This window comes from Drosophila biarmipes, chromosome X (genome assembly GCF_025231255.1).
Source record: "Drosophila biarmipes strain raj3 chromosome X, RU_DBia_V1.1, whole genome shotgun sequence".
Classification (NCBI taxonomy): domain Eukaryota; kingdom Metazoa; phylum Arthropoda; class Insecta; order Diptera; family Drosophilidae; genus Drosophila; species Drosophila biarmipes.
Window position 1 is genome coordinate 22,512,937 of NC_066611.1, and position 25,432 is coordinate 22,538,368.

At 43.7% G+C, this 25,432-nt stretch overlaps 2 protein-coding genes and 1 long non-coding RNA gene across 7 annotated transcripts; 2 read left to right on the forward strand and 1 right to left on the reverse strand.

Moving 5' to 3' along the window:
- On the reverse strand, nt 1–24,802 carry LOC108023347 (serine/threonine-protein kinase minibrain). Of its 5 annotated transcripts, XM_050888973.1 has the most exons (10): nt 24,530–24,802; nt 24,176–24,455; nt 14,970–16,081; nt 10,799–10,950; nt 10,049–10,183; nt 7,665–7,836; nt 7,428–7,595; nt 7,078–7,364; nt 6,167–7,010; nt 1–1,967 (listed from the first exon to the last, which is right to left on the reverse strand). In XM_050888973.1, the coding sequence occupies exons 3-10, from the start codon at nt 15,025–15,027 to the stop codon at nt 1,048–1,050; spliced, it is 2,736 nt and encodes a 911-aa protein (XP_050744930.1). In that variant the 5' UTR covers nt 15,028–16,081; nt 24,176–24,455; nt 24,530–24,802; the 3' UTR covers nt 1–1,047. The 5 variants fall into 5 exon arrangements, with proteins under 5 accessions (XP_050744930.1, XP_016948176.1, XP_043949399.1 ...); XM_017092687.3 differs by having other exon boundaries at nt 14,970–16,077; nt 24,176–24,802; XM_044093464.2 differs by having other exon boundaries at nt 24,176–24,802.
- On the forward strand, nt 19,408–20,442 carry LOC127011576 (uncharacterized). Its single transcript, XR_007764658.1, has 3 exons — nt 19,408–19,451; nt 19,840–20,069; nt 20,130–20,442. It is a non-coding gene; the product is annotated as an uncharacterized LOC127011576 (long non-coding RNA).
- Nucleotides 20,979–22,836, forward strand: LOC108023351 (serine/threonine-protein kinase prpf4B). The gene is made up of 2 exons (XM_017092696.3): nt 20,979–21,876; nt 22,224–22,836. Exons 1-2 carry the CDS (start codon nt 21,203–21,205, stop codon nt 22,717–22,719), a joined length of 1,170 nt encoding a protein of 389 aa, XP_016948185.1. The 5' UTR covers nt 20,979–21,202; the 3' UTR covers nt 22,720–22,836.
- Nucleotides 24,803–25,432: the final 630 nt, after the last annotated feature.

Below are 25,432 nucleotides of genomic sequence, written 5' to 3' on the forward strand. Positions count from 1 at the left end.
TTTAAATTAACAATTAAATAAAGTTTAATTTTGATTCGTTTATATAAAGTAAAGTTATGTCGTTACGGTTACAGCATACAATTAACATTATAACTAGGCCAAAAAAAAATAGGATCTAGCGTGTAAAAAAAATAAACTCTGCAAATCCCTCAAGTCGCCCACCCGGGGATCCCCGCCTCAATCGATGGGGGCGTGGCCGGCGGCGAGAGCGCGAAGTGACTATTCAGTAAAACCGCAGGTGAGTGAGTTTTCCGTGTGTGTTTCGTGGGTGCATGAGGGGCAATTTCAGCTAGTTAATGTTAATGTATTTATAGTTTCGGTATGCGTCTGGGGCTCAAATCGGGTGCCCTATCTCACGGGAAAAGCCCCCAAGGCCCGATTTGTTATCGTTGAAAGTGGGGTTGGAACTGCGCAAATTTCCACTTAAGATTTCATGGCTTAAACCCTACATTCAGCCTGCACAGAATGGAAAAGAAGGCGCCTGAGTGTACTAACTTTTGCTCATTCGAATTGTTTAAGTAGCTATTCTTTGTGTTCTCCCCTGAAAAAATCAGTTCAAAAGGTGTATATGAGTTTCTAAGTCCAACCAAATGTGTTTTTCAAACTTAACGTCAAACAAAAAATACTTCCAATAATTTTGAAATGCTATAGAAGAAAACATATTCCTTACAACCGTATACAAATGTAATATTAACATTTTCATAAGAACTCTGTAAAATACATAGGTATTTAATTTCGGAGAAACAAATAGCACAAGGACCAAACATTTTCAAGAGCATTGGCATTCATTTACTATTCATAGGTAAATACAGCTCCAGCAAGGAAAACTCCTACACATATTTTACCTGGCATCACCCGGACATAAGACTCCCGATTTGAGACCGGCCAGAGCACTGCTGCGCTGGTGATTCTGTGGTTTCTGGCTTGGGCGGTGACGGTGGTGGTGGTGGTGGCGGTGAAATAAATAGCAGCAGAGAGCGGCAAAGGGTGTGAAAATAAAAGTATATTAAGCGGGCCACTAACGTTCGGTCGCTTTACCAGTTTACGCTAATGTATAACTACAGGATTCTGTTGAACACAAACGCCCACCATGGGCGACGACGAGGAGGCATCGCTGCTGCTGGCTCCGGTGGCCGAGTTGCTGCCACCGCCGGCACTTTGAGAGATGCCCACCTGGGAGGCGGGCCCGCTGATGTGCCGTCTTTGGCCAACGACGCCGACTCCTCCAGATCCCCCTCCTCCGCCACCTCCTCCACCGGACGCCGAGGAGGATGACGACGACGACGAGGGCGGCAGTTGCAGGGGCATTGACATGGGCAGTGGCAGCGGCAGCGACAGGGGCGGCAATGGCAGCGGCAGCTCGCTCAGCGAGGCGGGCGCCGTTCCATAGAGCGATCCGGCGGGCTGAGATGGAAAGAGAAAGGCGGCGGTCGAAGGCGGGACCGGATTCGGTCCGGGATTGCCACCGCCCTGACCGCCGCCCGCCGCCGAGGCGCTGATGACACTCGAATCAGTCATCATGAGGTGAGAGGCCGCAGCAGCGGCTGCTGCAGCCGCCGCAGCCACCGACGAGGACGACATGTTGCCGTAGTAGGGCCCCGAGATGGGCGCATAGCTGTTCGGCTGCAGCTGCAGGATCGCCGGTACCCGCATCCTTCCTCCGTGGCCGTTCGGCGGCGGCGGCGGCATCTGGGGCATCTGCGGCGGATCACATTCCATGGCGTGCGGATAGCTGATGCTGTTGTGGTTACTGCTGCTGTTGTGGTGGCCCACCACGCCCACCATGTTGCTGCCGTAGAGGCGGTTGTGAAGCGTGCCTTTGCTGCTGCTGCCGGGACTGATGTGATTCAGGCTGCCAAGGCTGTTGCTGCTGTGGTGGCTGTTGACCAGCGATGGCGGCGGATGCGAGGTGGGCTGCAGGCTCAGGGCGGAGAAGTTGTTCATCGCCGACGAATGCATGAGCAGGCCTGTAAGATAGATAAAGGTTCAGTTTTGGTAGCATTTTTACTCGGCATGTTCTTTTTTTTAGACAATCCCATACCCATCCTCGGAAAACTATAAGCTTATTTGTCATGTCTGAAAATCTTTGTACATTTTTTGCTGACATAATATGTGCAACACCAAAAATTTGGTGTATTGTACTGTGTTAATAAAATAAGAGTATATATTTTTAAATTATTAAAAACAAACAAGCTCATATTTATCATTAAATTTTCCAAGGATTTCAAACAATGAGAAACAATTTTGTCCCAGACATACAATTAGGCCTTCTTAGCCCGCGCTTTTGTTGATTATATCATATGTTTTTATTGAAGATTTTTTTTCTCACTTTTTTTTGTAAGTTTTGTCTTTTGCTTTGGTTTGCTTTAGTTTTTTATGAATTCCTTTCTGGTTTGGTTTCGGTAAAGTTTCCATTTCGGTTTCATTAATCGTTAATAAATTATCTCGTACTTATTCAACTTAAACCATCAGCTGTCGTATGTTTATATTATATAAATGCCACATATGTTGCATGTCCATATGTGTGTCGGTCTGTCTGTTGTGTGTGTGTGTGAGTGCTTTTCGTGTTTTTTTCTTAATTTGGTTTAAACTTGAATTTTCATATTTTTGCAATACTGTTTTGTAAAAAAAATGCATTATGGTTTCCCGACTTTTCCCTCCTCATTTCCTCTATTGCACCTCCTTTTCGCTTCCGTTTCCGCTTTCATTCCAAAATGCAACTCTGCCTACATAACAATTGGTTATCGTTATCGTTGCAGTTATCGTCATTATTGCATGTGTTCTTTGGGTGTGGGTGTGTCTATGTATGGTTTGGTGACTTTTAATCTTATTCGACCTATAACACTCGCTTTTCGGGCTTTAGTATTTTACACAAGTTTCGTTTAGTGTCTCTCCGGTTGCTGTTAAATTCATGGATCATGGATCATTTTCGTTCGGGGCTAACCTCTAATTTTAATAAATATTTACTTTATATGTATTTCGTATCCGCTTTTCTGTCTGCCTTTCGGTTTGTGTCTAATAAAATTAATTGAGTTTTCCGCATAATTACTCGTAAGTGTTTATATATAGATGTATGTATGTTAATTTATTAAATGCTAAAGATCTCCTCTTTAGTACGTACTGATTTCATTTGTTATGCTTGCTATACGATTTTTATTAGTTTTCTTATTCACTTTTTATGGTTTACTAAACGCCATCATTCCGTTACCAATTCTTAATTTTTTGCTATTTTTACATGCCTACGACTTTATACTTTTTACAAACTATGATTTGTGTTTGGTTTTTAACTCGTATTTCGCATATTTGTCGCACTATCGATACTTATCGCATTTGGTTTTCGGTTATCGCTTATCGATCGTTCCAATTAAAACTGTTATGTATATATTTATATATTTACCGCTGCTTTATTTCTGAGAGTGTGTTTGTATTACCTTTGTCATTCAACATTTCTGCCCGTTTTTTTCACTTTAACAAGGCCCGAACTTTTTGAAGATATAGGCATGTTAAGACTTTAGAAATTTAAATATTCTTAGCGGTTTTTTATCACAAAAGAAAGCGGCTATCGCTTGCTCCCTCGCTCTCCTTCCGAGGTTCCGTTACACGAAATCCCTGTAGATTCCCAAAAGACTGAGAAAGAGAGCGGGAAAGCTCGGTTCGGTTAACCCTTAATGCCAATAAAGTGTTTTACCACTACCGTAAAAGTGATCGTAAAAGCAAACATAATGCACTTCAAATCGAGGTTAAATCCTAAAAACTCATTCTTGACTGGGTAAATTGGGCATTAACTTCAAGTTTTAAAGGGTTAATCGTTTTCATATAATATACGGCATTTATTCGTTTTCGAAACTGTTTTAATGTGTAAAATAATAGAAACATGTATTCTTCGAAGAACAAAATTGGAGAAAAACCATTATCATTTGCTTTTACCTCACTTACAAGGCTCCAAATTGAGGGAACAAAAAATATCTATTTATGTCTATGTTACAAACTGGGTTTTTCCATTAAGTTCACTTTTAATTACTTGACTCTTGTTTATGTACTTTGGTTTACTAAACGGTTTCCTCTCTTCTCTTCGTGTGAATTTTGTTTCGTTTTTACATGTCTACGATTTTTGTTTTGGATTTATACTTTTTACAGACTATGATTTGTGTTTCGTATTTCGCATATTCACTGAGATCCATTATCGCTTCTTCAAATGTTCAATTTTCGGTTTTAGCACTTAATCTTTTCTTTCAATTGTAAACAGCAGGGTCGTTTATTTCGACTGAGGAAACTGTGGGACTGTGTACAAAATTGGGTTTAAGATTCATCGCTTTTTGTTCCTTATAAAAGGACTCTGATTACACAACTAAAAATAAGGGAAAATGTTCTGTGAAATGTAATCATTGAAAGTAAGATACATCATTGCCTACTCATTAACACCTTAAGTGGGCGAGTTCATATCGGTAACAAATTTCCATGAAACCCTTTATCAGTTTATGTGCATTACAAAGGTAGAGTACTTATAAAACCAAAAAATTTAAAAACTATTTAAACAGAAAAGAATGATTCTTCCCAGTCACGGAACAATTTACACATGCGTATTCCTACAAGATCCCCTGCTGCTGCCTGCTGATTTCTCTCAGTGTCGTTTTACTCGAGTGTACCTGTACTTATGCATATATGTATGTTTATTAAGAAGTATGTAAATATGTATGGCAGTCATTAAGAAAGTCGTTAAGGATTCCTCTTATTATTACGCTTATGAATTCGCAAACTCTTCGTATTCTATGACACTAAATGCCTAGACTTAAGCTATTAATTCTTAGACATTTTCTGCATAATTTGAGTTGACAAAAAAACATCAAACACTTAACACACGATTGTATCTTCATCCGAGCGCTTAAAATGCGTGAGCATAATACAAATTACATATTAAATTCTAAAAAAAAAAATGACGGTTATGGAAATCAGGGAAGGCGCCACGTTAATGCTTATAGGAGAAACTAATATCTGTAGTGTTTTCTAGTGGCGTTTGAGGAGATAGACAGAGACGGAGATAGACGCGAAAGAGAGAGAAAGTGAATGAACGGTGAAATGCTTATTTACAAAACGCCGGATCCGTGAGATAATAGATATTTAGATAGATAACATGACCAGCGGATCACCGGACTGCAGGTGTTGCGGCCGCTCCTAATGTTGCTTGTTGTACGTGGCATATTGCATATTGCTGGTTACTGGTTACTGGTTACTGCTGGGGCATCCTTGAAGCTGCCGCTGCAGTCGATGATGTTGCTGCTGCCGCTGTTGCTGCCGCAGATGTTGCTGCCGCTGCTGTTGCCGGTCATCGGCGATCATCTGCTGTCATCGTTTGCATTGCATTGGTTTTATTTGATTTATATTTGTGTTCGAGTTCAAAAGATCGAGGAGTTCGAATAGAAAAAGAAAGGAATTTATCTTTATATGGTGAGACCACAATCGTCATTGCATTGCTACTTTCCACTAACTTTAGTTTCGTACAACTAATTAATTTAGCACTAAGCGCCGAACTAAAGATAAAACGAAACACATCTTACGTTTAAGGGTGACTAGTGCAACTAAATAGTAATTATAAAATATTAGATACAAAATCATAATTGCCTAATACAAACACATAACCAAGTACAAATTTCTTCACATAATAGTTCTAATATCTAAATTATAAATGCTTTTCGATTGCGCACACACACAAAACACACGAAATTCAACAAGTGACGACTGCTTTCATGCCTCAAGCACGAGCACAGTCGCCCCTCGTTGCGAACTACAACATATAACTCGGAGCTTTTGCATCAAATTGGCTCACGAAAAATTATAAACATAATCAACAAACACAAAATTCTATGGGACAGCGGCTACGAATTCTGAGGAGCTAGTGATATCGATTTTAAATGGCCAAGGACCTAAGGTTTCCAAAGTAATCTGCAGACTATGCTGAGCTTCAGTGAAGTCGTTTAAAACAAAATTTATGAGCTAAAATTAATTGATATTCATGTTATTTATACTCACTTATAAAGTTTATAAGTAAATTCGACCATTCAATAAATATATATCTCAGATCACATAGAAACCTTTGGGTGCCTTAAAACCGAACCGCTAACCAAGCTTTGGGCTTTGGGTCTAGGTGAAACTTTAAAATACTACTCACCGTGACACTGTGCATCTGACGCACCGCCAGGACCCACGAGTGGTGGCATTGGCAGTGGCAGCGGCAGGGGCAGGGGCAATGGCATCGCCTGCTGTTGCTGCGCTGCGGACGATCCGCCACCGACGCCAGACCCCGAGCCCGAGGATCCGGCGGCCGTGGCCGCTGCTGTTGCCGCCGTCGGTGCCGCTGCACTGGATGAGGAGACCGCACCGCTACTGCTGCTGCTCGTTCCCAGGCCACCACCGCCGCCGCCACCGCCACTGGATCCTCCTGCTCCGCTGGATCCGGAGCCACCGGCTCCTGCATTCGCTGTGGCGCCCGCGCCGCTCGTGTTGGTCGCCTCATCGGCCGTGCGCTTGAAGAAGTTGTGCTGCAGGGCATAGTAGGGCGTGACCCGGGTCTTGGGATCGAAGTCGAGCATGCGCAGGATCAGATCCTTAAACTTGAGATAGTCCGAGACGGAGTGACCCGGCTCATCGAGACGCCTGCCCCCCGGACCGCCTGTTTCCACGCCCAGGATGTCGTGCAGCTTGCGGGATCCCGGCGGCTTGTACTTCCTGCCGTTCTGGTTCTTCTTCAGCACATACGAGCCATCGGCCACGATCTTATCGAAGAATTTGCGGGTCTTGTGCGCCTGGTCGAGTAAATACTTCGGGGGCATGCCCAGCACCTCGACGATCTTGTTCATCTGGTCCATTTCGTTGCAGCCGGAGAAGAGCGGCTCGCCGGTGTGCATCTCGACTAGGATGCAGCCCAGCGACCACATATCGATGGCCAGGTCATACTGAATGCCCAGGAGCACCTCCGGCGAGCGGTAGAAGCGCGACTGGATGTAGTGGTAGATCTGGCGAAGAATTAATGCGGATTGAATGTTAAATTTGCCTACTTTCGTGACCATACAGCCCACTTACCCGCTGTCCCAGCTGGCAGGAGCTGCCAAAGTCAACGATCTTGATCGCCGAGCGCTTCGGGTTGCACAGCAGGATGTTCTCAGGCTTCAAATCACAGTGAATTATGTTCAGTTCGGGGGTGCTGAGGAAGAGCAGTGCGGTGCACAGCTGCTGGGCGAACTTGCGCGTGAGGTTCAGCGAAACGCCCCGGAAGTTGGTGTTCCGCAGCAAATCGTACAGGTTGTATGAGAGCAGCTCGAACACCAGGCACAGGTGATTGCGCCACATAAAGTGCCGCTTGAGCTTAACTGCAATGGATCATTTCAAATGTTAGTTCTTAAACGTTTTATTTAATTTTTGGAAATACGAACCAATGTAGTATTTGTTTTCGGCATCTGCCCGGTTCATCATCTCGAGCAGCTTAACCTCGATCTGTGCCTGGTTTAGGAACGGTTTCTTATTCTTAATTATCTTGATCGCCACGTGGCACTGCTCCTCGTGGTCATAAGCCTTCACCACCTGGCCAAAACTGCCTTTGCCTGTGCGGGATTTAAGCAATAACTCAGTAAGTATATAATGTTGCTTCATGATATCTCTTTCCCACTCACCGATTAGCGAGTCAATCTCGTAGCGATCCAAAAACTTTTCGCCATTCTTGATTATATAATCGTGATTATCGTCGTCATAGCCATCGTTATACAGCTTTCGCTCCTTTTTGTTGGACGAGTCGTCGTCTCCTTGCGTCTGCTGGGCACGGCGTTTCTTTTTCGCATAGTAAACCTGAAATTAAGAGATTTACAATAATAAGTTAATGATAGTTATTTTAGTAGTTATACATAGTTAGTTGGCGTATTTTAATACTAAAACAAAAAGTATAGTTAACATACAAGTTTCATAGTGTGAATGTATATTTTTTATTTATTTATACCTATTATATGCACGTATAATAAATTACTCAATAATCAAAACGACTGCAAGATCGGACACATATTTTCGACATAACATTATTACATATGTTGGGTAAGTGCTGAGTCCTTAAAGTTAGTTCTGTAGATCAACGACACCTGACGGCAATGGCTCTAAAACTATAACGCCCCTCCTGGAAATAAGTATCTATAATTACCTATGTATGTGTTGTAAAGAAATCGAGCAATGTCAATCGATGATTCTCAAAAATGCATATTTGTACGTGGGATATATTCTCCAACACCACATATACATTAAGTAATGAGAAAATATTACAATGCCTCAAATTACAGGTGCTCAGTTAATTGAATTTTATTGGCCAGCTGAATGTTATCCCGTTACTTCCACTTCATCAACGACAAATGTAAACATAAAACGGGAAAATGAGGAAATGGCGAAAATGTGATGAGAGACAATACCGGCAAATAAAAAAAAAGCCGAAAGAGGGCGACGCCGAGCAGGAAAAAATGAGAAAATGCTCTCTCCTTTCTATCCGCTCTCTCTCATACTCCACTCTCTCTCACGCTCCCTTTTCTTTTTGGGGAGGGGGAAAAAGGTTGCAGCTTGGCGAAAAAAGTTGTTGCTAACGCGGCAAGTTGGCGGTGGAGCGAGCGAGATAGCGCCACATGGCGAGAGAAAGAGAGAGAGCAAGAGCCCCACTCTCTGGAAAACGAAAACTGTAGCATACAAAACGGCAGCGAAAAGGCATTTGCAATATTACGGCATCTCCTCTAACGGCACAAATGACCACTGCAAATGTAACTGTAACGTCTGTCAAAAACACTCCAACTGCTCGAGAGCACCTGTCAAACTCAAATACCTGCACCTGCAGCCAACCGCATCCGCACCGCCAGCTGTCAAATCGGTAACTGCAGAGCTCTTAGTTACCAACGTCAATATGTTTGACTTTAAATCGGAAATAGCGCTGGAACATTGCAACTCCCAAGTATTCAATACAGTCTCTGCCATAACCTAATATCCATTTTCTTAACATAAACAGAATGAAGCAGTAGTATGCAATACATTTTAAGGAGCATTTTTTCAAATACAAAAGGTTTCATATTTTCCTTTCCAAAATGGCACTTTTGGTTCACACCCATACACATCATAATATTATCGATTCAGACAAAAAGTTATACTTGTGACTTATGTGTGTTGTACTGCCAGAATATCCAACTTTGGAGTTTTTCACGGAGTTTTTCTTGGAGTTTTTCACGGACCCATTCTGCGTGCAACTAGAACTCTTCGGGCTTCGTGAAACATAAACATTGTAATGTGGCAAAGGACAATCACCCCGCTTCCCAGGGCGTATAATCACCAATTTAGGTCGGCGGCATTTCGTCATAACGTCATTTGACAGTTTCCATGAGAGCCGAAAATATTAAGTTATTCGGGGACGTTTTGTTTAGGAACTTGGCAGGAAAACCGAGACAGTTGCGTGCCTGGCTTTCGCTGCTTATTCGTCCTCCTCGTATTTTTGGTTGACTGTTGTCAACCGAGGCGGCGACGACGTCAATCGAAGTCAACTGCGAGTGGGACAGGGCGGTGTGGGAATGACCCCCCAAGGGGGTCAAGGACAAACGTATCTTTAGCGCAGCTCAACGCCACAAATATCCGCTGTCAGCAGATAGTCACACAGCAACAACAAAAAAGAAAACCACAAGACAAGAAAAGCCCCCCACGAAATTCCGATCGTCATAAGAGCGTGAGAAAAGAAAAGCACGATGGATGCCAAGGTTCTACAGTACTACTATCTCCGAAAACTATGGTATCACGATTCGCAAAATATATTAGATTACTGATGAACGCCTTTTGTAAATAATTCGGTTGTGATGGAATATATCAAATCCAATGTAATATATGATTCATATTAACTGGTATAAAGTTAGCCTGGACCTTAACCCACAAGGTTATTATTAACTTAATTATTCTTCATTTCGATTTCACGGAGAAGGTTAAGACTTAGCATGGAAAAGATATTGGGGCGGGGATGGGCTATTGATGGATCTTAGAAAGGTACACCCACCTCGTTGATGTGCTTGTAGGTTTTTATCAGTTCGACACTCAGCTTGCGCAAAGGTCCCGAGGAGGGGTCCCGAAAGTGGGTGGGAATACGGGCCTGCATGGCGCGCACCTCCGACGAAGACGAGGGACTAGAATGCTGTGGATGAAATGTACAAATTATTAGTGACTATAGTAATTACTTATTTATCAAGGGTGACTTTGCCCACTGGCCCTGTGATGCTAAAATGAAATAAAATAAGTCCTGTATAAGGGAGCCTTTTTAACTTAAATCTGAGCATTTAAAACCAAGCCTTGAGGAGTTCTTCAATTTTAAAATTTAGTGCCCATTGTGCTTTCATTATGAGTTTTAAATTATTATTTTAAATTAACATTCCCTTGCTAAATCAGGCTGTTTAACCTCATCATAAGCATAAACTACCACTTTAGCTGAGGGTAAACCAGTTATTAGCAAACCTTTCTTTCTGCAACTCTAACCTTTCCATTTGTAACTTATAATTTAGGTGGAGCTTGGGAAAACATTCTCTGAAATAAGATTTACTTCAACGTGGCCCACTATTACTGCTTCATTGTGGCTTCCTAACACCCCTTGCTTTCCATGGCTATGATATATTTGCAAGGAATTCCCAAGATTACCTACTAAATTTCTTTTTGTGAAAAACAAATCGTAACCCCTTACCTTCCCAACCCTGTTTTCAGTGTTCATTACGACGAGATCGTTCTTGGAGTGTGGCTGGTAGATGATGGTACTCACGTGGTGCATGACATCCCGGTGCGTGGCAGGCAGGTCCTCTTCGACGACGAAGCGTCCGTAGAGGGGGGCGTGGCGCTGTCTTCCGCCCCCGCTCCCGCTGCCCTGGGGCGCGTCGACGGCGACGCTGCCCCCGCTGGACCCATAGGCGGATACTAGAGGGAGAGAGAGAGGGGAGAAGCGATATTATCAGATATTGGCGGAATAACATATGTACTTGGGTGGATGATGTGTGCTTTCTGTGTTTGCTCGGTAGTGTTTCTTTCTGCGCTGGTTCATTGACCGGATCGCTCGGACACCGCTCTTCGGCAAAAGTGCACCTGTTTCTCGCACACCTGACTACGTCAGTGCCGAGAGTTGCCAAAACGGCGATAAACAGAGAGGGAAGAGAGAGGAAGGAATACACGGAGGAAAAAACAAAGCCATTTTCAATTAGAACAAGATCTGTCAGAGAGTCATGCATTCCCTCCCTTGGTATAAGCCTCCACGAGGTGCAAGCTCAGTTTAAAATAAGAAGCCATCTTTTGAAAGGCGATTTTAGCTGAAATTAAACCTTTTTCCCCGTGCAGCAGAGCCACTCGGAAGAAGAGGCGCCGTCACAGAAAGCAGCGCTAGCGCTACCTTAATTTAGAACCAGACGGAACTGAAATTATTACACAATATGCAGGCGCAGATACATAATTCTGCCGTCTCTTGGCTCTATTTCCCAAGCTTCTGTGACCATTTCACTTGCTCACTTTTTTGTTTTGCTTTTCCCAACTTGTGCAACGAAAATAGCACCAACGATATAAACAAGACACCACAAAAATAAAACGGCGAAGGGGCTGAGGAGTGTCTGAGGGGTCTTAGGGGGGAAACCTGCAAGTGGCGACAGCTGTGCTTACTGTAAACCCAAGCTAAAAGATATTCTATTACATCAACGTTTCCGAAAAACAGGTGAGCACGGAAACGCGACAGGATGCAGGGGTTTTGGGGAACAAGATTGATTGATCAAGGTTACAACAAAGCAACTTGTCTGGGTGTCGGTTGGAAAACATATCATTTCGTTATTCAGTCAATCGAGAAAGTGCCTCCATTAAGGTGTAAGAAATGGAAAACATCACGGGAACAGCTGATATGGCGTATGCTGTAGTTTAGAGTGATATTGCTTGGTGGATATTCTAACTTAGTAAGCTGGAAATGTAATGTAATACTCCTTTTCAAGTAAACGGATCTGACAGAGGAGTCAGACAAACGGTGGATCAAAACGAGACACTCAAGCGGATTTGCAACCCCAACCATTTGGTTTATTGTACTAGTGATGTTGGGTCTCGAACCATATAGGTATTGGGCCCCCTTCCGAGGCTTACTGGCACTGACTCGATCCGCATGCACATCCACAGTGTTCCAAGCACTTTTGGGCTGGAATTTTGAGATGATTTGAGGGCCATCGCCATCGCCGTCGCCGTCCGCCTCCTGATTGCCATTTGTTGGCCAATTTCTGACACGATGCTGGCAGTCAATTTGCGCCGAATAATTGATGTAATGAGGCGGATGATGGGGATTGCAATGGCTACTGCCACTGCCACTGCCGTTGTCGTGGGGCCGGTGGTTCCAGCTGTTGGTGGTGCTGCTGACGGTGGTGGCAGTGAGGCCTCTGCGACCAGGTGGCACCGATGTGGGATCCATCAGGAATGGTTTCCAATCCTCGATGGCCGTGGCTTTCGCATGGCTGCCGTTTGTCGGCTGCCAAGGAACGAGAGTCGGCGACATATTGTCACAAGCACCTTCTCTCCACGTGTATCTCTATATAATGGTATGTGTTTAATTAATTAATTTGGGCTCTAGATGAGTTAGGCACTTTAGAAGCGTGTGACCTGCGTCGAGTGAAAATTCAGCGCAAACTGACAGGGGTTTTTTATTTCCCTGTCACCAACCAATGTTGCCACCTCTCGTCGTTTTTGTCGTCTGTTTTATTTATACGGAACCGTGTTTCTGGCTCTGCTCTTTTAGTTTATTTTATGTGTGTTTTTTGCACTTTTTCGCTGCAATTCAGCGGTTGCAACGATCACCACTCGCGCGGCGATAGTGATCGAGAAGACGCAGGGGGTTGCCCGGCGAGATCTGGCATCGGAATTGGTTCCGTTTACACCAGGCATTTTCAGTGTTGCACAACCTTGAGTGCATTTTACTGCACAGTCCAATAATTCGGAATTTATTTCGTTTACACCATGCATTGAGTGGAATCCTACAAAGCTATCCAATAATTCCCACGCCAAACCCAATTAATCTGGCACCGGAAATGGTTCTGCTCACACGAGGCGTTTCCAGTGTTGAACAATCTTGAGTGAAATTTTGCGGAATTATCCAATAACTCGGATAATACCGTATATTGGCACGGTAAACACGTTACATATAATATGTTATTTTAGAACTGCATTTCTCCCCTCCCAATTATTTATTTTCTTAGGTGCTTCCTATACCATTGCTGATTAAGAGCGCACCACTGCCTGGCCTTTGGTTTTTATCGGAACTGTTTTTTTTCTGAAGGGGGAGTTCCGCTTTTCGTAGATAATGGTATTTCAATAATGACATGTCGCGGAGTGAAGTAGAACCGAGTGGGGAAAATGCGGGGGCAGTGGGTAGTTGTAGGTGGAAAAGTTTTCGCACTTGTCTCGTGCACGCAGATACAGATACAGATATATTCATTTCTTTGTTTCGGGGCTTTTGCGTCGTCGTGAAGTCAAGGAAATCAAAACAAAGCAAACGAAATGTGAAATTAAAATAAAATGTAATTAACCCCAGGCAAAAAGTGTGTGCATAATGCAGTGCGTTACAAAATTGTATAACTCGTTGAGCTGTCTCTCAAAGAACAAGAGGTAAAATGGGGTATAGTTTCAGAAACAACACAGATTCACATGTGAGGAGGTTTGATCAGAAATAAGTATGAAACAAGGTACACATGTGCGTACGAAAAAGCACAAAAAATGGTATTCCTCAAAGTTATGTAAAGTACTGCCTACGCACGTCAATACAAGTTTTGTTTTACCATTTCTCCGAGCCAATTATAAAATTATTCGCATTTATAAATAAATTGAACGCTTGCCAATCGATGGAAAAGTTGAATGATAAATGAGTTTGGGCCCCTCGAAAATTCGGCGGAGAGCGAGCAGCAGCCCCTCTATTTATAGGGATCCGCCGATCCTCCGTCTCCAATGTAGGATTCCCCCCGTTCTGATGCTGGGTTGTCTGACGCGTCTCGGACGAAAATAAAAATAGTTGACGACATTTTGCGTTCGTTCCTCGCCTTTTGGCCACTTGCATTTTGGCCCAGGAATGGGATCGGGGCCCCCATAAACAACGTCCATCGATAATTGCACATGGGACGAGGGCCGATGGCGAGGGATCCAGTGCAGGTGAGTCACGGACCCGGGCCAAAGGTAATGCCATGGATTGCACTTACTGGCGGCCATCCACTTGACAAGTTAATAAACAGATGGCGCCAAGCTAATCAGGTACAAAAGTCCCGGTGCCCCGTAGCCCAGCATGGTTGACCAATAATGGGGAAGCCACGCACGGAGTCAAGGGCTTTCGAAATAGTACGGATTGGGGCAAATACGGACGGAGGACAGTTGAGTGGTAAGCAAACAGTTGACACAATATTTGCTGGATGAATGCAGAGACATTGTTGCATTTCCCGCGGAGAGGAAGCCCGGAAAGCCAGAATTAGCTGCTTCAACTTCAATTTGTTTAATTTTATTGGCTAAGATTTCTCGTTTGGAAAAGCAAATAAAACAGTATCGTTTTGCGCTAATAACGACATTTTTCCCGGTAAAGTCAGACCTATTTGTTTACACGATGGCAGAACTTTAATTTGATTTATAACCTGCTCGTTGAATGAGTTGAGGAATGGAAAATGATAAGCCAACATGTACGACGAAATGTTCGTAAAAATTCTCGGAAAATTTATAGAGCGGAAGTTAGGATAAAGTACATAGCTAATAAATATAAAAATATTAGGAACTGTCAAAACTTAAACAACAATGATGGAATATTAAGTATAAATCCAAAGCTTTAATAATGGGTAAAGGAGGATGAAAGTTCAACAAAACATTAGGTAGGGGGAGGGGTTCGAGCGATTCGATCTTCTGGTCTTAAGAGTGATATCGTGTTGACCACCGAAGAAGATACTCACGTTTCTGTTTGTTCTTATCCATAACGCCTCCGCTATTCGTATCCTCTAATCTATACATGGGGCTGATGTTTGTTGGTTTTGCGCTGAATAATGAATCGTTACTTGGGTTGGTTTACTCCTATATGTGCTTGACATATATATACTCGGGTTTATATAAATATATATAAATGTATATATATATTGCGTTATTTGTTCATGCGATTTGGTTAGATTGTTGAAGTTGTATTTTTTATATATCTTTACGTCTGATTTTGGTTACTTGTGATTTTGTTTACTATAAATTAAGTAGTTTTTAGTGTATTTTGTATTCCTTTCGTTATCCTTTGTGTCGTTGTTGTTGCATATTATTTTAATTAATTCTTGTTTGGTGTGTACCAGTAAACATTTATATTTATGTGGTTTTGTATAATATATATTTTTCCGTATATATTTTTAGGTTCGAATACTTTTTGTTGTTTTTGTTTAAGATTATGAACACAAGTTTCAAGTCTTTTGTTGAATTTGCTTTACCGTTTATTTGCGTTTATGATTTATAGATGCGTTATTTTTGCAGTGTACAGTGTCAAACGTTTATGAAACAAACAAAACCAAAACACGTTTCTCCTCCGCTGTTGTTGTTGCTGCTGTTGTTATTGCTCTTTCCGTTTATTTACCGCTTAGCATTGCAATTACACACACTCCCACACAACGGGAGCGTGTGTGTGCTCTAATGAAAACAAAACACACACACATACACAGACGCACGAGGGAAATCTGAGAAGAAAGCAAAACTATTGCGATCTGGCTTTCTTCTGCGCTTCTTGTTGATTTCTACACCCTGGCAGGGAGGGTATTATTTTATCTTGTATTTTATCGATTTCTTTCCTATGCACCCTATCGATTTTCTCAAGTTAGTGTAGTTCCGGTTTTATGGTAATTTTTGGCCACCGCTATTATCAACATTTTGCTGAAACATTGTCTCGGCACTTTAATTTTTTAACTCTTTTGTTTTGTTTGGTTACACATTTACAATTTACATCACTGCGGACGGCAGCGCGCGATTTGATATCAATCGTCGCCACGCTTTGTTTACAAAACTGTACTGCGTCTGTTGTTGTTGTTGTGGATTCTGGCTGGAAAGAGAGGGAAAGACGTTTGTTTAATTAACTAATTGAATTATAATTATTTATGGATAAATATATACATATAAACAGATGTGGGGGAGAGCCGGAAAAGGTTTGAAGCGCACGGCGCAAATAAAAATAATAAATAATAACAATAAAGCGCTCTCCGTCGCTGTTAACTCGCTGTTAACAGATGCTCTCTCTCTGGTGCCGCTCACTCTCCTCTCTCTCTTTCTCTCTTTGGCAGGTGAACGAACGACACGCGACGCAAAAAGCATGCGTCTGTGTGCGAGCGAGAGAGCGCGCAAGTTCAACGTGTGGCTTGGCTTTTTTTCGTATTTTCTTTTTCTGCCGGGGCGCCGCCTCTAATACATACATACACACGCCCACCTCTGACATTGCACTCACACACACTCACGCACGCCGAGTGACAGCTGTTTCAAGTTCGATTTCGATTTCGATTACTCTTTTTCGACTCTGTTGTCAAGGCGAAAATTTGGTGTGCATTTAATTACAAATGTTGATTAACCTCACAACACAACACAGCACCGCACACGGTACACGTTCATATGTACCTACGTGAGCAAATATTTTAATTGCCTAAACAAAACACACAGGCACATTGCTCTTGTTGTTGTTGCGGTGAAAGTGGCGTTTATTAGCGTTTAGAGGTGCGCTGCTTGCTTTCTTGCTGGCGTTGTTGTTGCTGCTGTTGCTGTTGTTGTTGCTGCTGCTTTTCTGCGGCACATGTCGGCATTTCGCGATTTTGTTGCCAAGCAAATGGAATTGACCAGCAGACGGCCAGGGTTGCCACCCCTCTTTCCATTTTCGGCTCTGCCTCTCGGAGGGTTAAGGAAAGGATAATAAACAAAAAGAAAACTCCCAGCTCCACAGTTCCTTGAGAATAATACAACAAAAAGTACCAACCACTGTTGCAAATAGTAGAGTTCACTAACACTTTAATTCTAAAATCATTTAAAAAAATAATAGTAATACATTTCTTGTAGTGCTTAGAGCCAATTTTGCCAACACAGTCTCGGCCGTCTGTGTTTCCGCAGAAATTATTCACACATTTTACCGGCAAAACAGAAGGAAACCAGTTCCTAAATCAACAAAAAGAAAAGTGCAGCCTGTGAATGATTCTCCTGCCGTGAATCAGAAGTGGACAAAGAAGAAACAAATGCGTCACTGCTCTCTGCACTTTGTGACTAACAAATAAGTAATTCCCAGCGCGCGGATCTGTGCAGATCATGCGGCTCACGAGTGTTAACCCGTTGTTGTCAACCGATCGGCGATCGACGGACGGACGGACAAACGGCCCTTATCAGTATCGCTTCACTTGACTTTTTCCCACTTTTTTGCAATGTCCTGGCATTGTTTACCTAATGTGTTCCCTTTATTTTTACCGCCGGCGGCAGCAGCCAGTTTTTTTTTTCGCATGTTTCATCATTTATTTTTGGTCCAACACGAAATCGGCAGAAATCAACAATAAATAGCTGCAGCAACGACACATACACCCACGCACTCCCACACAGAAGCCACAACAAAAAAATGCCAAGCAAATAAAGCGCACTGAAAGAAACACCAGCTGATTGGTTTTCATTTTGGCAGCAGCTGGCAACCCTGCTCGGCGGATGGGTGGTCTGCAAATATCTCCGACATCGGATCTCGGATCTCAGTAGACTCCCCCAACTCTGGGAAAAATACTAAAAATTCCACATAAAGATTCTTGCGAAGACAGTGATCACTCGCAAATCAGCCTTTGGGCAGCACAAAGCACTTACAAATACATGATCATATCATTTATAGTTTTCTTCTGAATTCCGAATTTTCGATGAAACTACATATGAAGCTAGTATGAAGACTTTTCTGCTAAGATCTCGTTATTTTAAAATCGTAAACTAAAATAAACTCTGTAAAGTTGACAGCCCTGGTTGCCTATATATTTTAATCGATCGACAATCGAATCGATACTATTTTCCAGCCTAACTTTGCGAGTTCCCACTGTATCGGGGCAACAAAAAAATACAACTTTATGATCAGCGTTTGACGTCAGAATAGGTTTGTCTGTCTGTCAGATTGTGGCTATATACGTAAAGCGAACACTCGGATGTATCTATGAGTGTATGCTTGCTTCGCTGCTCATGCTCTCTTTCTTCTTTCTTTCCCGGTGCCCGGTGCCCGGTGCCCAGTACCCAGTTCCGCTCGCCCCTTTCCTCTCTCCCCTTTCTTCCCCCACCCAGCACATCCACCCACCGCAGAAAAAGAAGGCGACGGAGCATGTCATGTGGTGACCCAAATCGTTCGTGTGACTCTTTCCATTTGCGCTCGTTTTGTTTAATTTAATTTGCGTGCCCGTATAATGCGGTTACTAAACTAATAAATTAAATAAATCATATTTGCACTACAGCAGCCTTGCTGTTTTATTTTCGTTTGGCTTGTGTTTTTGCGCAACATGTGGCGAAATTGTTTGTTATTAATATTGCGCTACTCACACTTTTCCACCCATTTGACTATGTGCGTGCTCCAGATTTTCTGGGTGTCTACTAAAAATACCTTGTAGGCGTTTTCCGCTTCTGCTGTATTCATTAGTATCGCTGATTAGCCCAAAAAATAACTCAAGGAATTTGGCCAGAGCAGAGGTAGTACGGCATGACTTCGCTAATTGAACAAACAGCTAACAAACTAAAACCAGTCTCAAATTATAATGCATCAAGTGTTCTATGAAGATCTATGAATTCCGAAGTTTCTTAAACAACTGTGTGTACATACGTTCGGTAGAAGAGATCACGTCTTAAAACCTATTTTGATTTACTGTATCTACACATTCTTTACTGGCTTTGGAACCACTTAAGGAAGTACCACTGTAATAACAAGAAGAAAACGACAACAAAACGGTTTTTGCGCTTTTGAAAGCACTTTTTCAATGGAAGATTGTGCAAAAAAGCGAAGAATTTATGCTTTCTTCTCTGTAACCCCGTGCCCCGTCCCGCTCACTCCCCTGGGCCAAGTGCGTAGTAGAACGCGAGAGCGAGAGGAGCGATAGAGAAGAATCGAGTGCGGCGAAGAGAGTGGCGAAGAGCGAGAAATGCAAATGCCGCTGGCTGCTAAGTTTATTATATTTATTTCTGCCGTTGTTGTTGCTCGTTCTTTTTATTGTTTTTGCTTTTTGTTCCTTAGCTCGGCTTGGTTCAAAGTTCAATGACCGATTTTGGCTTTGCCGAAACTGAGGCGAAATGAACTGAAATAAAATAAAAAATAAGCAAGTGAACTGAAGTGAGCGGCGCAGTCGCAGGGCCTTGTTGCCATCTCGCTCCCACAGAGACACACACACACACACACACACACACACGCACTGAGGCACATGGCCACACACAAGGTCAGTTAATAAAGTTGATTTTTGCTCAATACGCAATAGCGCAAAAATGTGCAAATAAAAAATATAAACACTAACAAGTGGCAAGCATGAGCACAAAGAATAGGCGGCAATTAAAAGCAGCCTTTCATGTCTGTAGACCGAAGTTATTTTTGGTGCTGGTGGATCTATGATTCGCGATTACTAGTTCATTTCATACAGCTGGCTTAGCGATAAACCCGATCTGTAATGTTTTATTCGGCTTAAAAACATATCACATCAATATGATATCATTTTTAAAATGAAGAGCAGATCATTGGAGGAAAGACTACAACCAGGTTTTTGATCAATTTTACTAAGCACATTTATATTGATTTGAATACACCTTTCTCCCCCATTTCCCCCAGTGTAGCTGTGTGTTTTGTATGGTAATTCAAAACTGCGCATTCATTGATGACGGATGACGTCGCAGCTTTGACAGTGGCATTGAAAATTTTAATTTCGCAAGCAGACTGCAAGCAACAACAATAATAATAAATACAGAAGGAACCAGAATAATAAGGCGCTCTGTTACTATATACCTACTAAATAGCAAAAACAAAAGGAACAGCACGGGATAGATTTTATTAAATACCCATTAAGGTTATCTAAATGATGTGATACGTCAATATAAAACATTTAAATCCCACATAATCTTTTCAGTGAAAGTAAACAAAGAGAATAGCCTGATGAGTTGTCAGCTAAAAGAGAATTCATCTTTCCTAGAAAACAGGAAATCTGTATCTTCTCTGAATGAACAAATATTCGAGTGATTTTGTGTGGTTGAATAAATATGTATATTGAATAAATAGCGCAAATAATAAACAAGTTTAAGCGCCTTTTACTGGACTTACAGATGCATGAGACGAAGTCTGGCTATTTTCGCCAGGGTTTTCCCCAGTTCCGTTCTGCTTTCTGTATTTGTTTTGCTGCACTGATTAGGGAGTAAATAATAATAATGATAATAATAACCCAAACAAATGGCAGCACGTGTGCGGCGTCTGGCCTGCTGTGATTGAGCCACACTCACTTTCCCCGCCCACTTTCTCCGCCCGGCACACGTGTTAACTAGTTAGTCGGTCGGCCAGTCAGTTAGTTCGGTGTTTAGCTAGTTAGTTGCGCTGCGTCAGCGTCGCAATTGCGCCGCAATCGGGCACTAATGAAATATTCTTGATACGCATTTAACCCGTGACGAGGGGCGGAGAAAGGTGCGAAGGCTACCAACTGAGGTGTTAATTACCCATCGCTATGACGGCCATTAATCCTGCAGGAGAGTGGAGAGTGGGAAAGCGGTGTGGGAAAATATGAGCAGGCTGCCTCTCGTTTTCACTCAATTAGAAGTGCGTTAAAGGGAAACCAGGCGCCTAAAGACCTCTGCATTAGTGGTAAGACTTTCACACCAATGAAGGGTGCAACTTGCAGGGAAATTTAGTGTTCCCTAAATAAACGTATGTTCTGACTACTTAATGCCCAGTATTACTCCTATTTCTGGTACATATTCTGCAACTAAATAATATTTCAGGGCCAATTCTCACAACTGCCTACCTAGCTAGGCAAGATCTTAGTATGATATTATGGCACTTTTAGGAGCCCCAGCAGCTCGACCTTATATTAACATACAAAGAGTGATGCTTCAGATCCACAGCAACAGGAATACTAGCTGAGAAAGTACAGATTCTGGGGTTCTGCCATCTACCAAGCAGCCCTAACCAGATCCCTCAAATTCCGAACCGAAAATGAATATATTTCAACCGTATGTCGTACTCCTGCTCCTCCTCCGCATAACAAGCGCCCGTTCCATGAGCTTTGGCCTGCCCTACTACGGATACGACTCCTACCTGGACACGTATCTGGACAGCAGCAACGATGATATGTCTTCCAAGGAGGTCGCCTGCGACCGGGATGGCAGTGCGCCGGGTACCGTGGAGCCCCCTTATCCGGGCTACCAAACCCATTCGCCCTACCAGTACAATCCGTCATCATGTGGAAATAACAGGGATAGGGATAGGGATAGGGATAGGGATAGGGATCGTGATCTAGATAGAGATCGGGATCGGGACAACTGTGACTCCAGTGACAGCGACTCAAGCAAGTCGCGGATGAAGGCAACGCACATTGCCCAGAATGCCGCCCAGGTGGCCAAGGCCGCCAATGATGCACAGGCGGCGGCCGCCCAGGATGCCTCCCGGCAGGTGAAAATGCAACTGGCCGACAAGGCCATCTCGGCCGCTCGGGCCGCCGATGCCGTGCTGGAGGGCAAGCAGGCCATTGTCGAGAACTTCGCTCGGGAGGTCCGGGAGGCCGAGGCCGTGGTGGAGCAGGTGAGTGCTTCCCTGGAGTCCAGCGAGTCGAATGTGGATGCCGCCTGTGCTGCGGCCAAGACGGCGGAGGCCCAAGCCCTCTCGTTCAGGTATTTATGGGAACATGATCGATCGTCAATATCGGATTTAGATATTTTAAAAAAATGTGTGCATCTATTGAAAGTAAACTTCGATATACCAAAAGGGATATAATGTTATAATTTCTTTGTTGGAAATTATAGCACGTTTTCAATAGGATAGTTCTGCAAAAGCTATGTGCCTACGTTTCCATTGAACAATAATCACCCATCGATAAGTTTATGTATGAAAATACAAACACGAATCTTAGAAATTCCTACTTCAATTATTTTATCATTACATTTTCTGATACCTTATATCGATTTCAAGTTTTCAATACCATTTGTCGACATAAATATTTTGTTATCCCTACTTTTAGGGCCATGGTGGAGCAGACCAGGGCCACCTTGACCGATGTGGACGGCCTGATCGAGCAGGCCAACGCGGATCTGGAGGAGAAAACCCAGATGCTGACGGCCGCCAAGGCGCGTGGCGACCGACTGGCCCGCCAGATGGCGCAGGCCAGGTCCGAGTACGAGCAGGTGAAGGAGGCGGCCTGTCGAGCCGCCTCCGCTGCCGTGGAGGCCAAGCAAAAGGTGTCCTCCAGCAACTTCCTGCCCTTGGGCGGTGCAGGCGGGGGAGGTGCTGGTGCTGGGACGGGGGGTGCTCTGCCGCCGCCGCCCCAAAAGACGGGTGGGTGTGGCGGCTATGGCCACGACAGTGGCACCTGCCAAGCCCTCCTGGAGCTCTACAGGCAGCGACGCCGGCAACAACAGCGAATGCGGCGAGAGAAGCTCCGGAACCGGGCGGTTCGAGGTCAAGGGGAGTCCCTGTACGAGGATCGCTCCTTCGGTCTGATGCGACCTATGTATTGATAGCAACTACCGGTCGAGGTGTCTATTTTTATAATCGTTACTTTGGTTTACATTTCTTATTGTTCTGGTCTGCAGTTTAACAAGGATCAAAAAACCCCTCCCCTCTCGACTTATGTACACACTGCTTTTATTTGTTCCCGATTCGTAGAATTTGTTCTCCTTTTATACTTCTAAGCCCCATAGTGAGCCCCCACTAAAATGCATTGTTTAGTTTGATAGAGCTTCCAAAGTTCACGTTCTATTTTTGTAGTGGCTGCAGATTACATTTTCTATTTTCGCCCAGTCTGTAGATTAAGCGATCTATTTTTCCGATAGTACCCGGTGTGCAGCACACTCTATTGAGGGTGCTGAAAACGATTTGCCAGAAGAGGTTCTTGCCATTCCCAACAGTGGACTACTGTCCATGCTTGCGGGCATCCACTGTGGCTGGCTGCATATGCAATTGTTTACCAACAAATTCGCCTTGCAGTGCCGTAATTCTTGCGAAATAAACAAAAACAATGGATCGGGGGTGTTTTTGTTGTCAGACGAATGGAGTGGGCAGAGGAAAACGAGTGCAAGGCCAAAAAGCAGAGAAGCAAGATCGCTGGAAGAGCGAGAGTTGGTGGAAAACCCATCTTCATGCAGACAAAACCGAGTAGAAAAAAAACAGCTGTTTGGGTTTTCCTCCTTTCCTTTGTATTTGATTTCGGCGAAAACGGTGGGCGGTTGGGTGTTAAAAGTGCAACGGCAGCAGGGTTGCCACCTTTCGCGGCGCTGTTGCGTTGTTGTTTTTATTGCTATTTTGGCGTCGCTTTTTGAAACTCGAAACGGAAGAGAGGGAGAGCCAGAGAAGGAGAGGGCGCGCGCATTTCGCAGCGAGCGAGAGAGCAAGAGCGAAAAGAGAGCCAATGCATGGAATAAGAATAAATTGAATTATAATTTTAAAATCGTCAATTAACACTTCAAGTATATTTAATTAAGTAATTACAAAACGACAAGCCAGTACAAAGGGGGGAAATGTGTAAATGCCACACGGAAGAGGCTATTGGAAGAGTTTCCTGGCAAATTCAATTAGGGAACTTTTGGCCAAATCGAAGGGAACCTCTCAACGAACTTTTGCATTTAGCAGGGCACTTTCTGCAGTGAAGGATAATCTTTAAATTAAATTATTAATGAAAACTTAGCTCGTTGCTTACAAAGCAAGGCGTTTAACAAGGTTACTAGCTAGGCCTTTAGTTTGGTAGTCCTGTTTGCAACTTAATTTAAAGTAAAAACATAAAATGCTCGCAGTCCGATTGGACTTTAAAATGCCGGCTAGTCCAATTGGCTTGCCTCTGGGCGCCTAACAGCCACACTGTTACCGCTAACAGCACGCTGTGCCATGTTAGTGCTGGACGCTCGAGTTCCGCTCTCTCCGCTCTCTTTTTTCAACCTAACCAAACAGAAAAACAGAAGCATAAAAAGGCTAACTTACACTTATTTTATGCTCGCCTCCGCCGCTGTTTTTCCTTCTGGTCAACTATTTCCAGGCTTTCGGCCTTGTTAAACCCGCTGCGCCGCAGTTAAGCCGCACATGACTGTAGTTGTCGCTGGCTGCAGCTGCCGCCGTTGTTGCGTTGTTGTTGTTGCCAATGATGCTGCTCCTTTTCGTGTTTCCACTTCGTACTGGTGCCGCCTAATTAACTGCTCGGCTTTTCACATTTTCTTTTCATTTTCCGCAGCTCTCTCTTCGGTTTTTCTCCTTTTCCGCCCGTCTGCCACAAAAAGAGCGCAGTGTACAAAAAAAGGCACACACACTCACACACACCAAAGAGGAAAAAAAACACACCTACACTCACGCACCCGCACGCATACACAGACACGAGCGAATCGGGGAGACGAGATGCTAACTCGAAGCGTTGAATTTTCGCCTTTCCCGTGCTTCCAGCGACCGCCCTACGCAGTTTGCTTCGCCGAACCTCTGCCCGCGTGTTTATCCACGATTTACTTGATTCAGCAGTGGCTCCGCCGCCCGTTATTTACTGTTTAACACCGTGTGCTTTCGCGCTGCATTTTCGCTGCCAGCTACGAAGTTCGGGAAAATCGAGAGAATGAAAACGAAGAAGAGGGATGGAGGAAACACCGATTGTCATCGAAGCTGGCATCGATGGTGGCATCGGTCATCGATGATTCGTCCAGCCCTGGCTCTCTAAGAGCAGAGTCTGGTACCTCGCTCTTTTAGATTTTAACAGCGCTGTTAAGATGCATTAAAAGGACGGGCAGCGGCGCGGCGCCTCTGCCGCTATTAGATTTCGATGCCTCTTAGCAGAGCTGTCAAAATCTACAGTTGAGGCGGTCTCCCTTCTTTTACCGACACTTACGTTACTACGTTCGAACGAATTATCGATGTTTTCCAGGCGGACTTCCATCTCTCCCGCAGCCGCGAGCGCTTACGCTGGCCTACGTTTGCTTACGTCAAACATAGTTCGAAGCGGCGCTGTTACCGCGCACTTTTTCGGTATTTTGAGTCTTACGTGAGCGACGTAAGCTGCCGTGAGTAAAAGATACCAGATTTCTGCACGTGCCCTTTACAATGATGTCATCGATGTTTTCAAAGAGTCGGTAAATGCCAATCGATGTTTTCCATCTCTATACCTAAGGAACATATTTAATCTCCCCCTCCTGCTTACGTTTTCTTACGCCCCACCACGAAAAAATTGAATAAACTGAGCGCGGCGATTTTGTGGGAAGT

Excerpts from the sequence above, each read along its gene's own strand:
- LOC108023351 (XM_017092696.3), top strand. The coding sequence starts at position 21,203 with ATGAATATATTTCAACCGTATGTCGTACTCCTGCTCCTCCTCCGCATA. Across the intron at positions 21,877-22,223 it reads GCCCAAGCCCTCTCGTTCAG|GGCCATGGTGGAGCAGACCA; the intron begins GTATTTATGGGA and ends CCCTACTTTTAG.
- LOC108023347 (XM_050888973.1), bottom strand. The coding sequence starts at position 15,027 with ATGTATAGATTAGAGGATACGAATAGCGGAGGCGTTATGGATAAGAAC. Across the intron at positions 7,365-7,427 it reads CGAAAACAAATACTACATTG|TTAAGCTCAAGCGGCACTTT; the intron begins GTTCGTATTTCC and ends GATCCATTGCAG. Across the intron at positions 7,011-7,077 it reads CCTGCCAGCTGGGACAGCGG|ATCTACCACTACATCCAGTC; the intron begins GTAAGTGGGCTG and ends ATTCTTCGCCAG.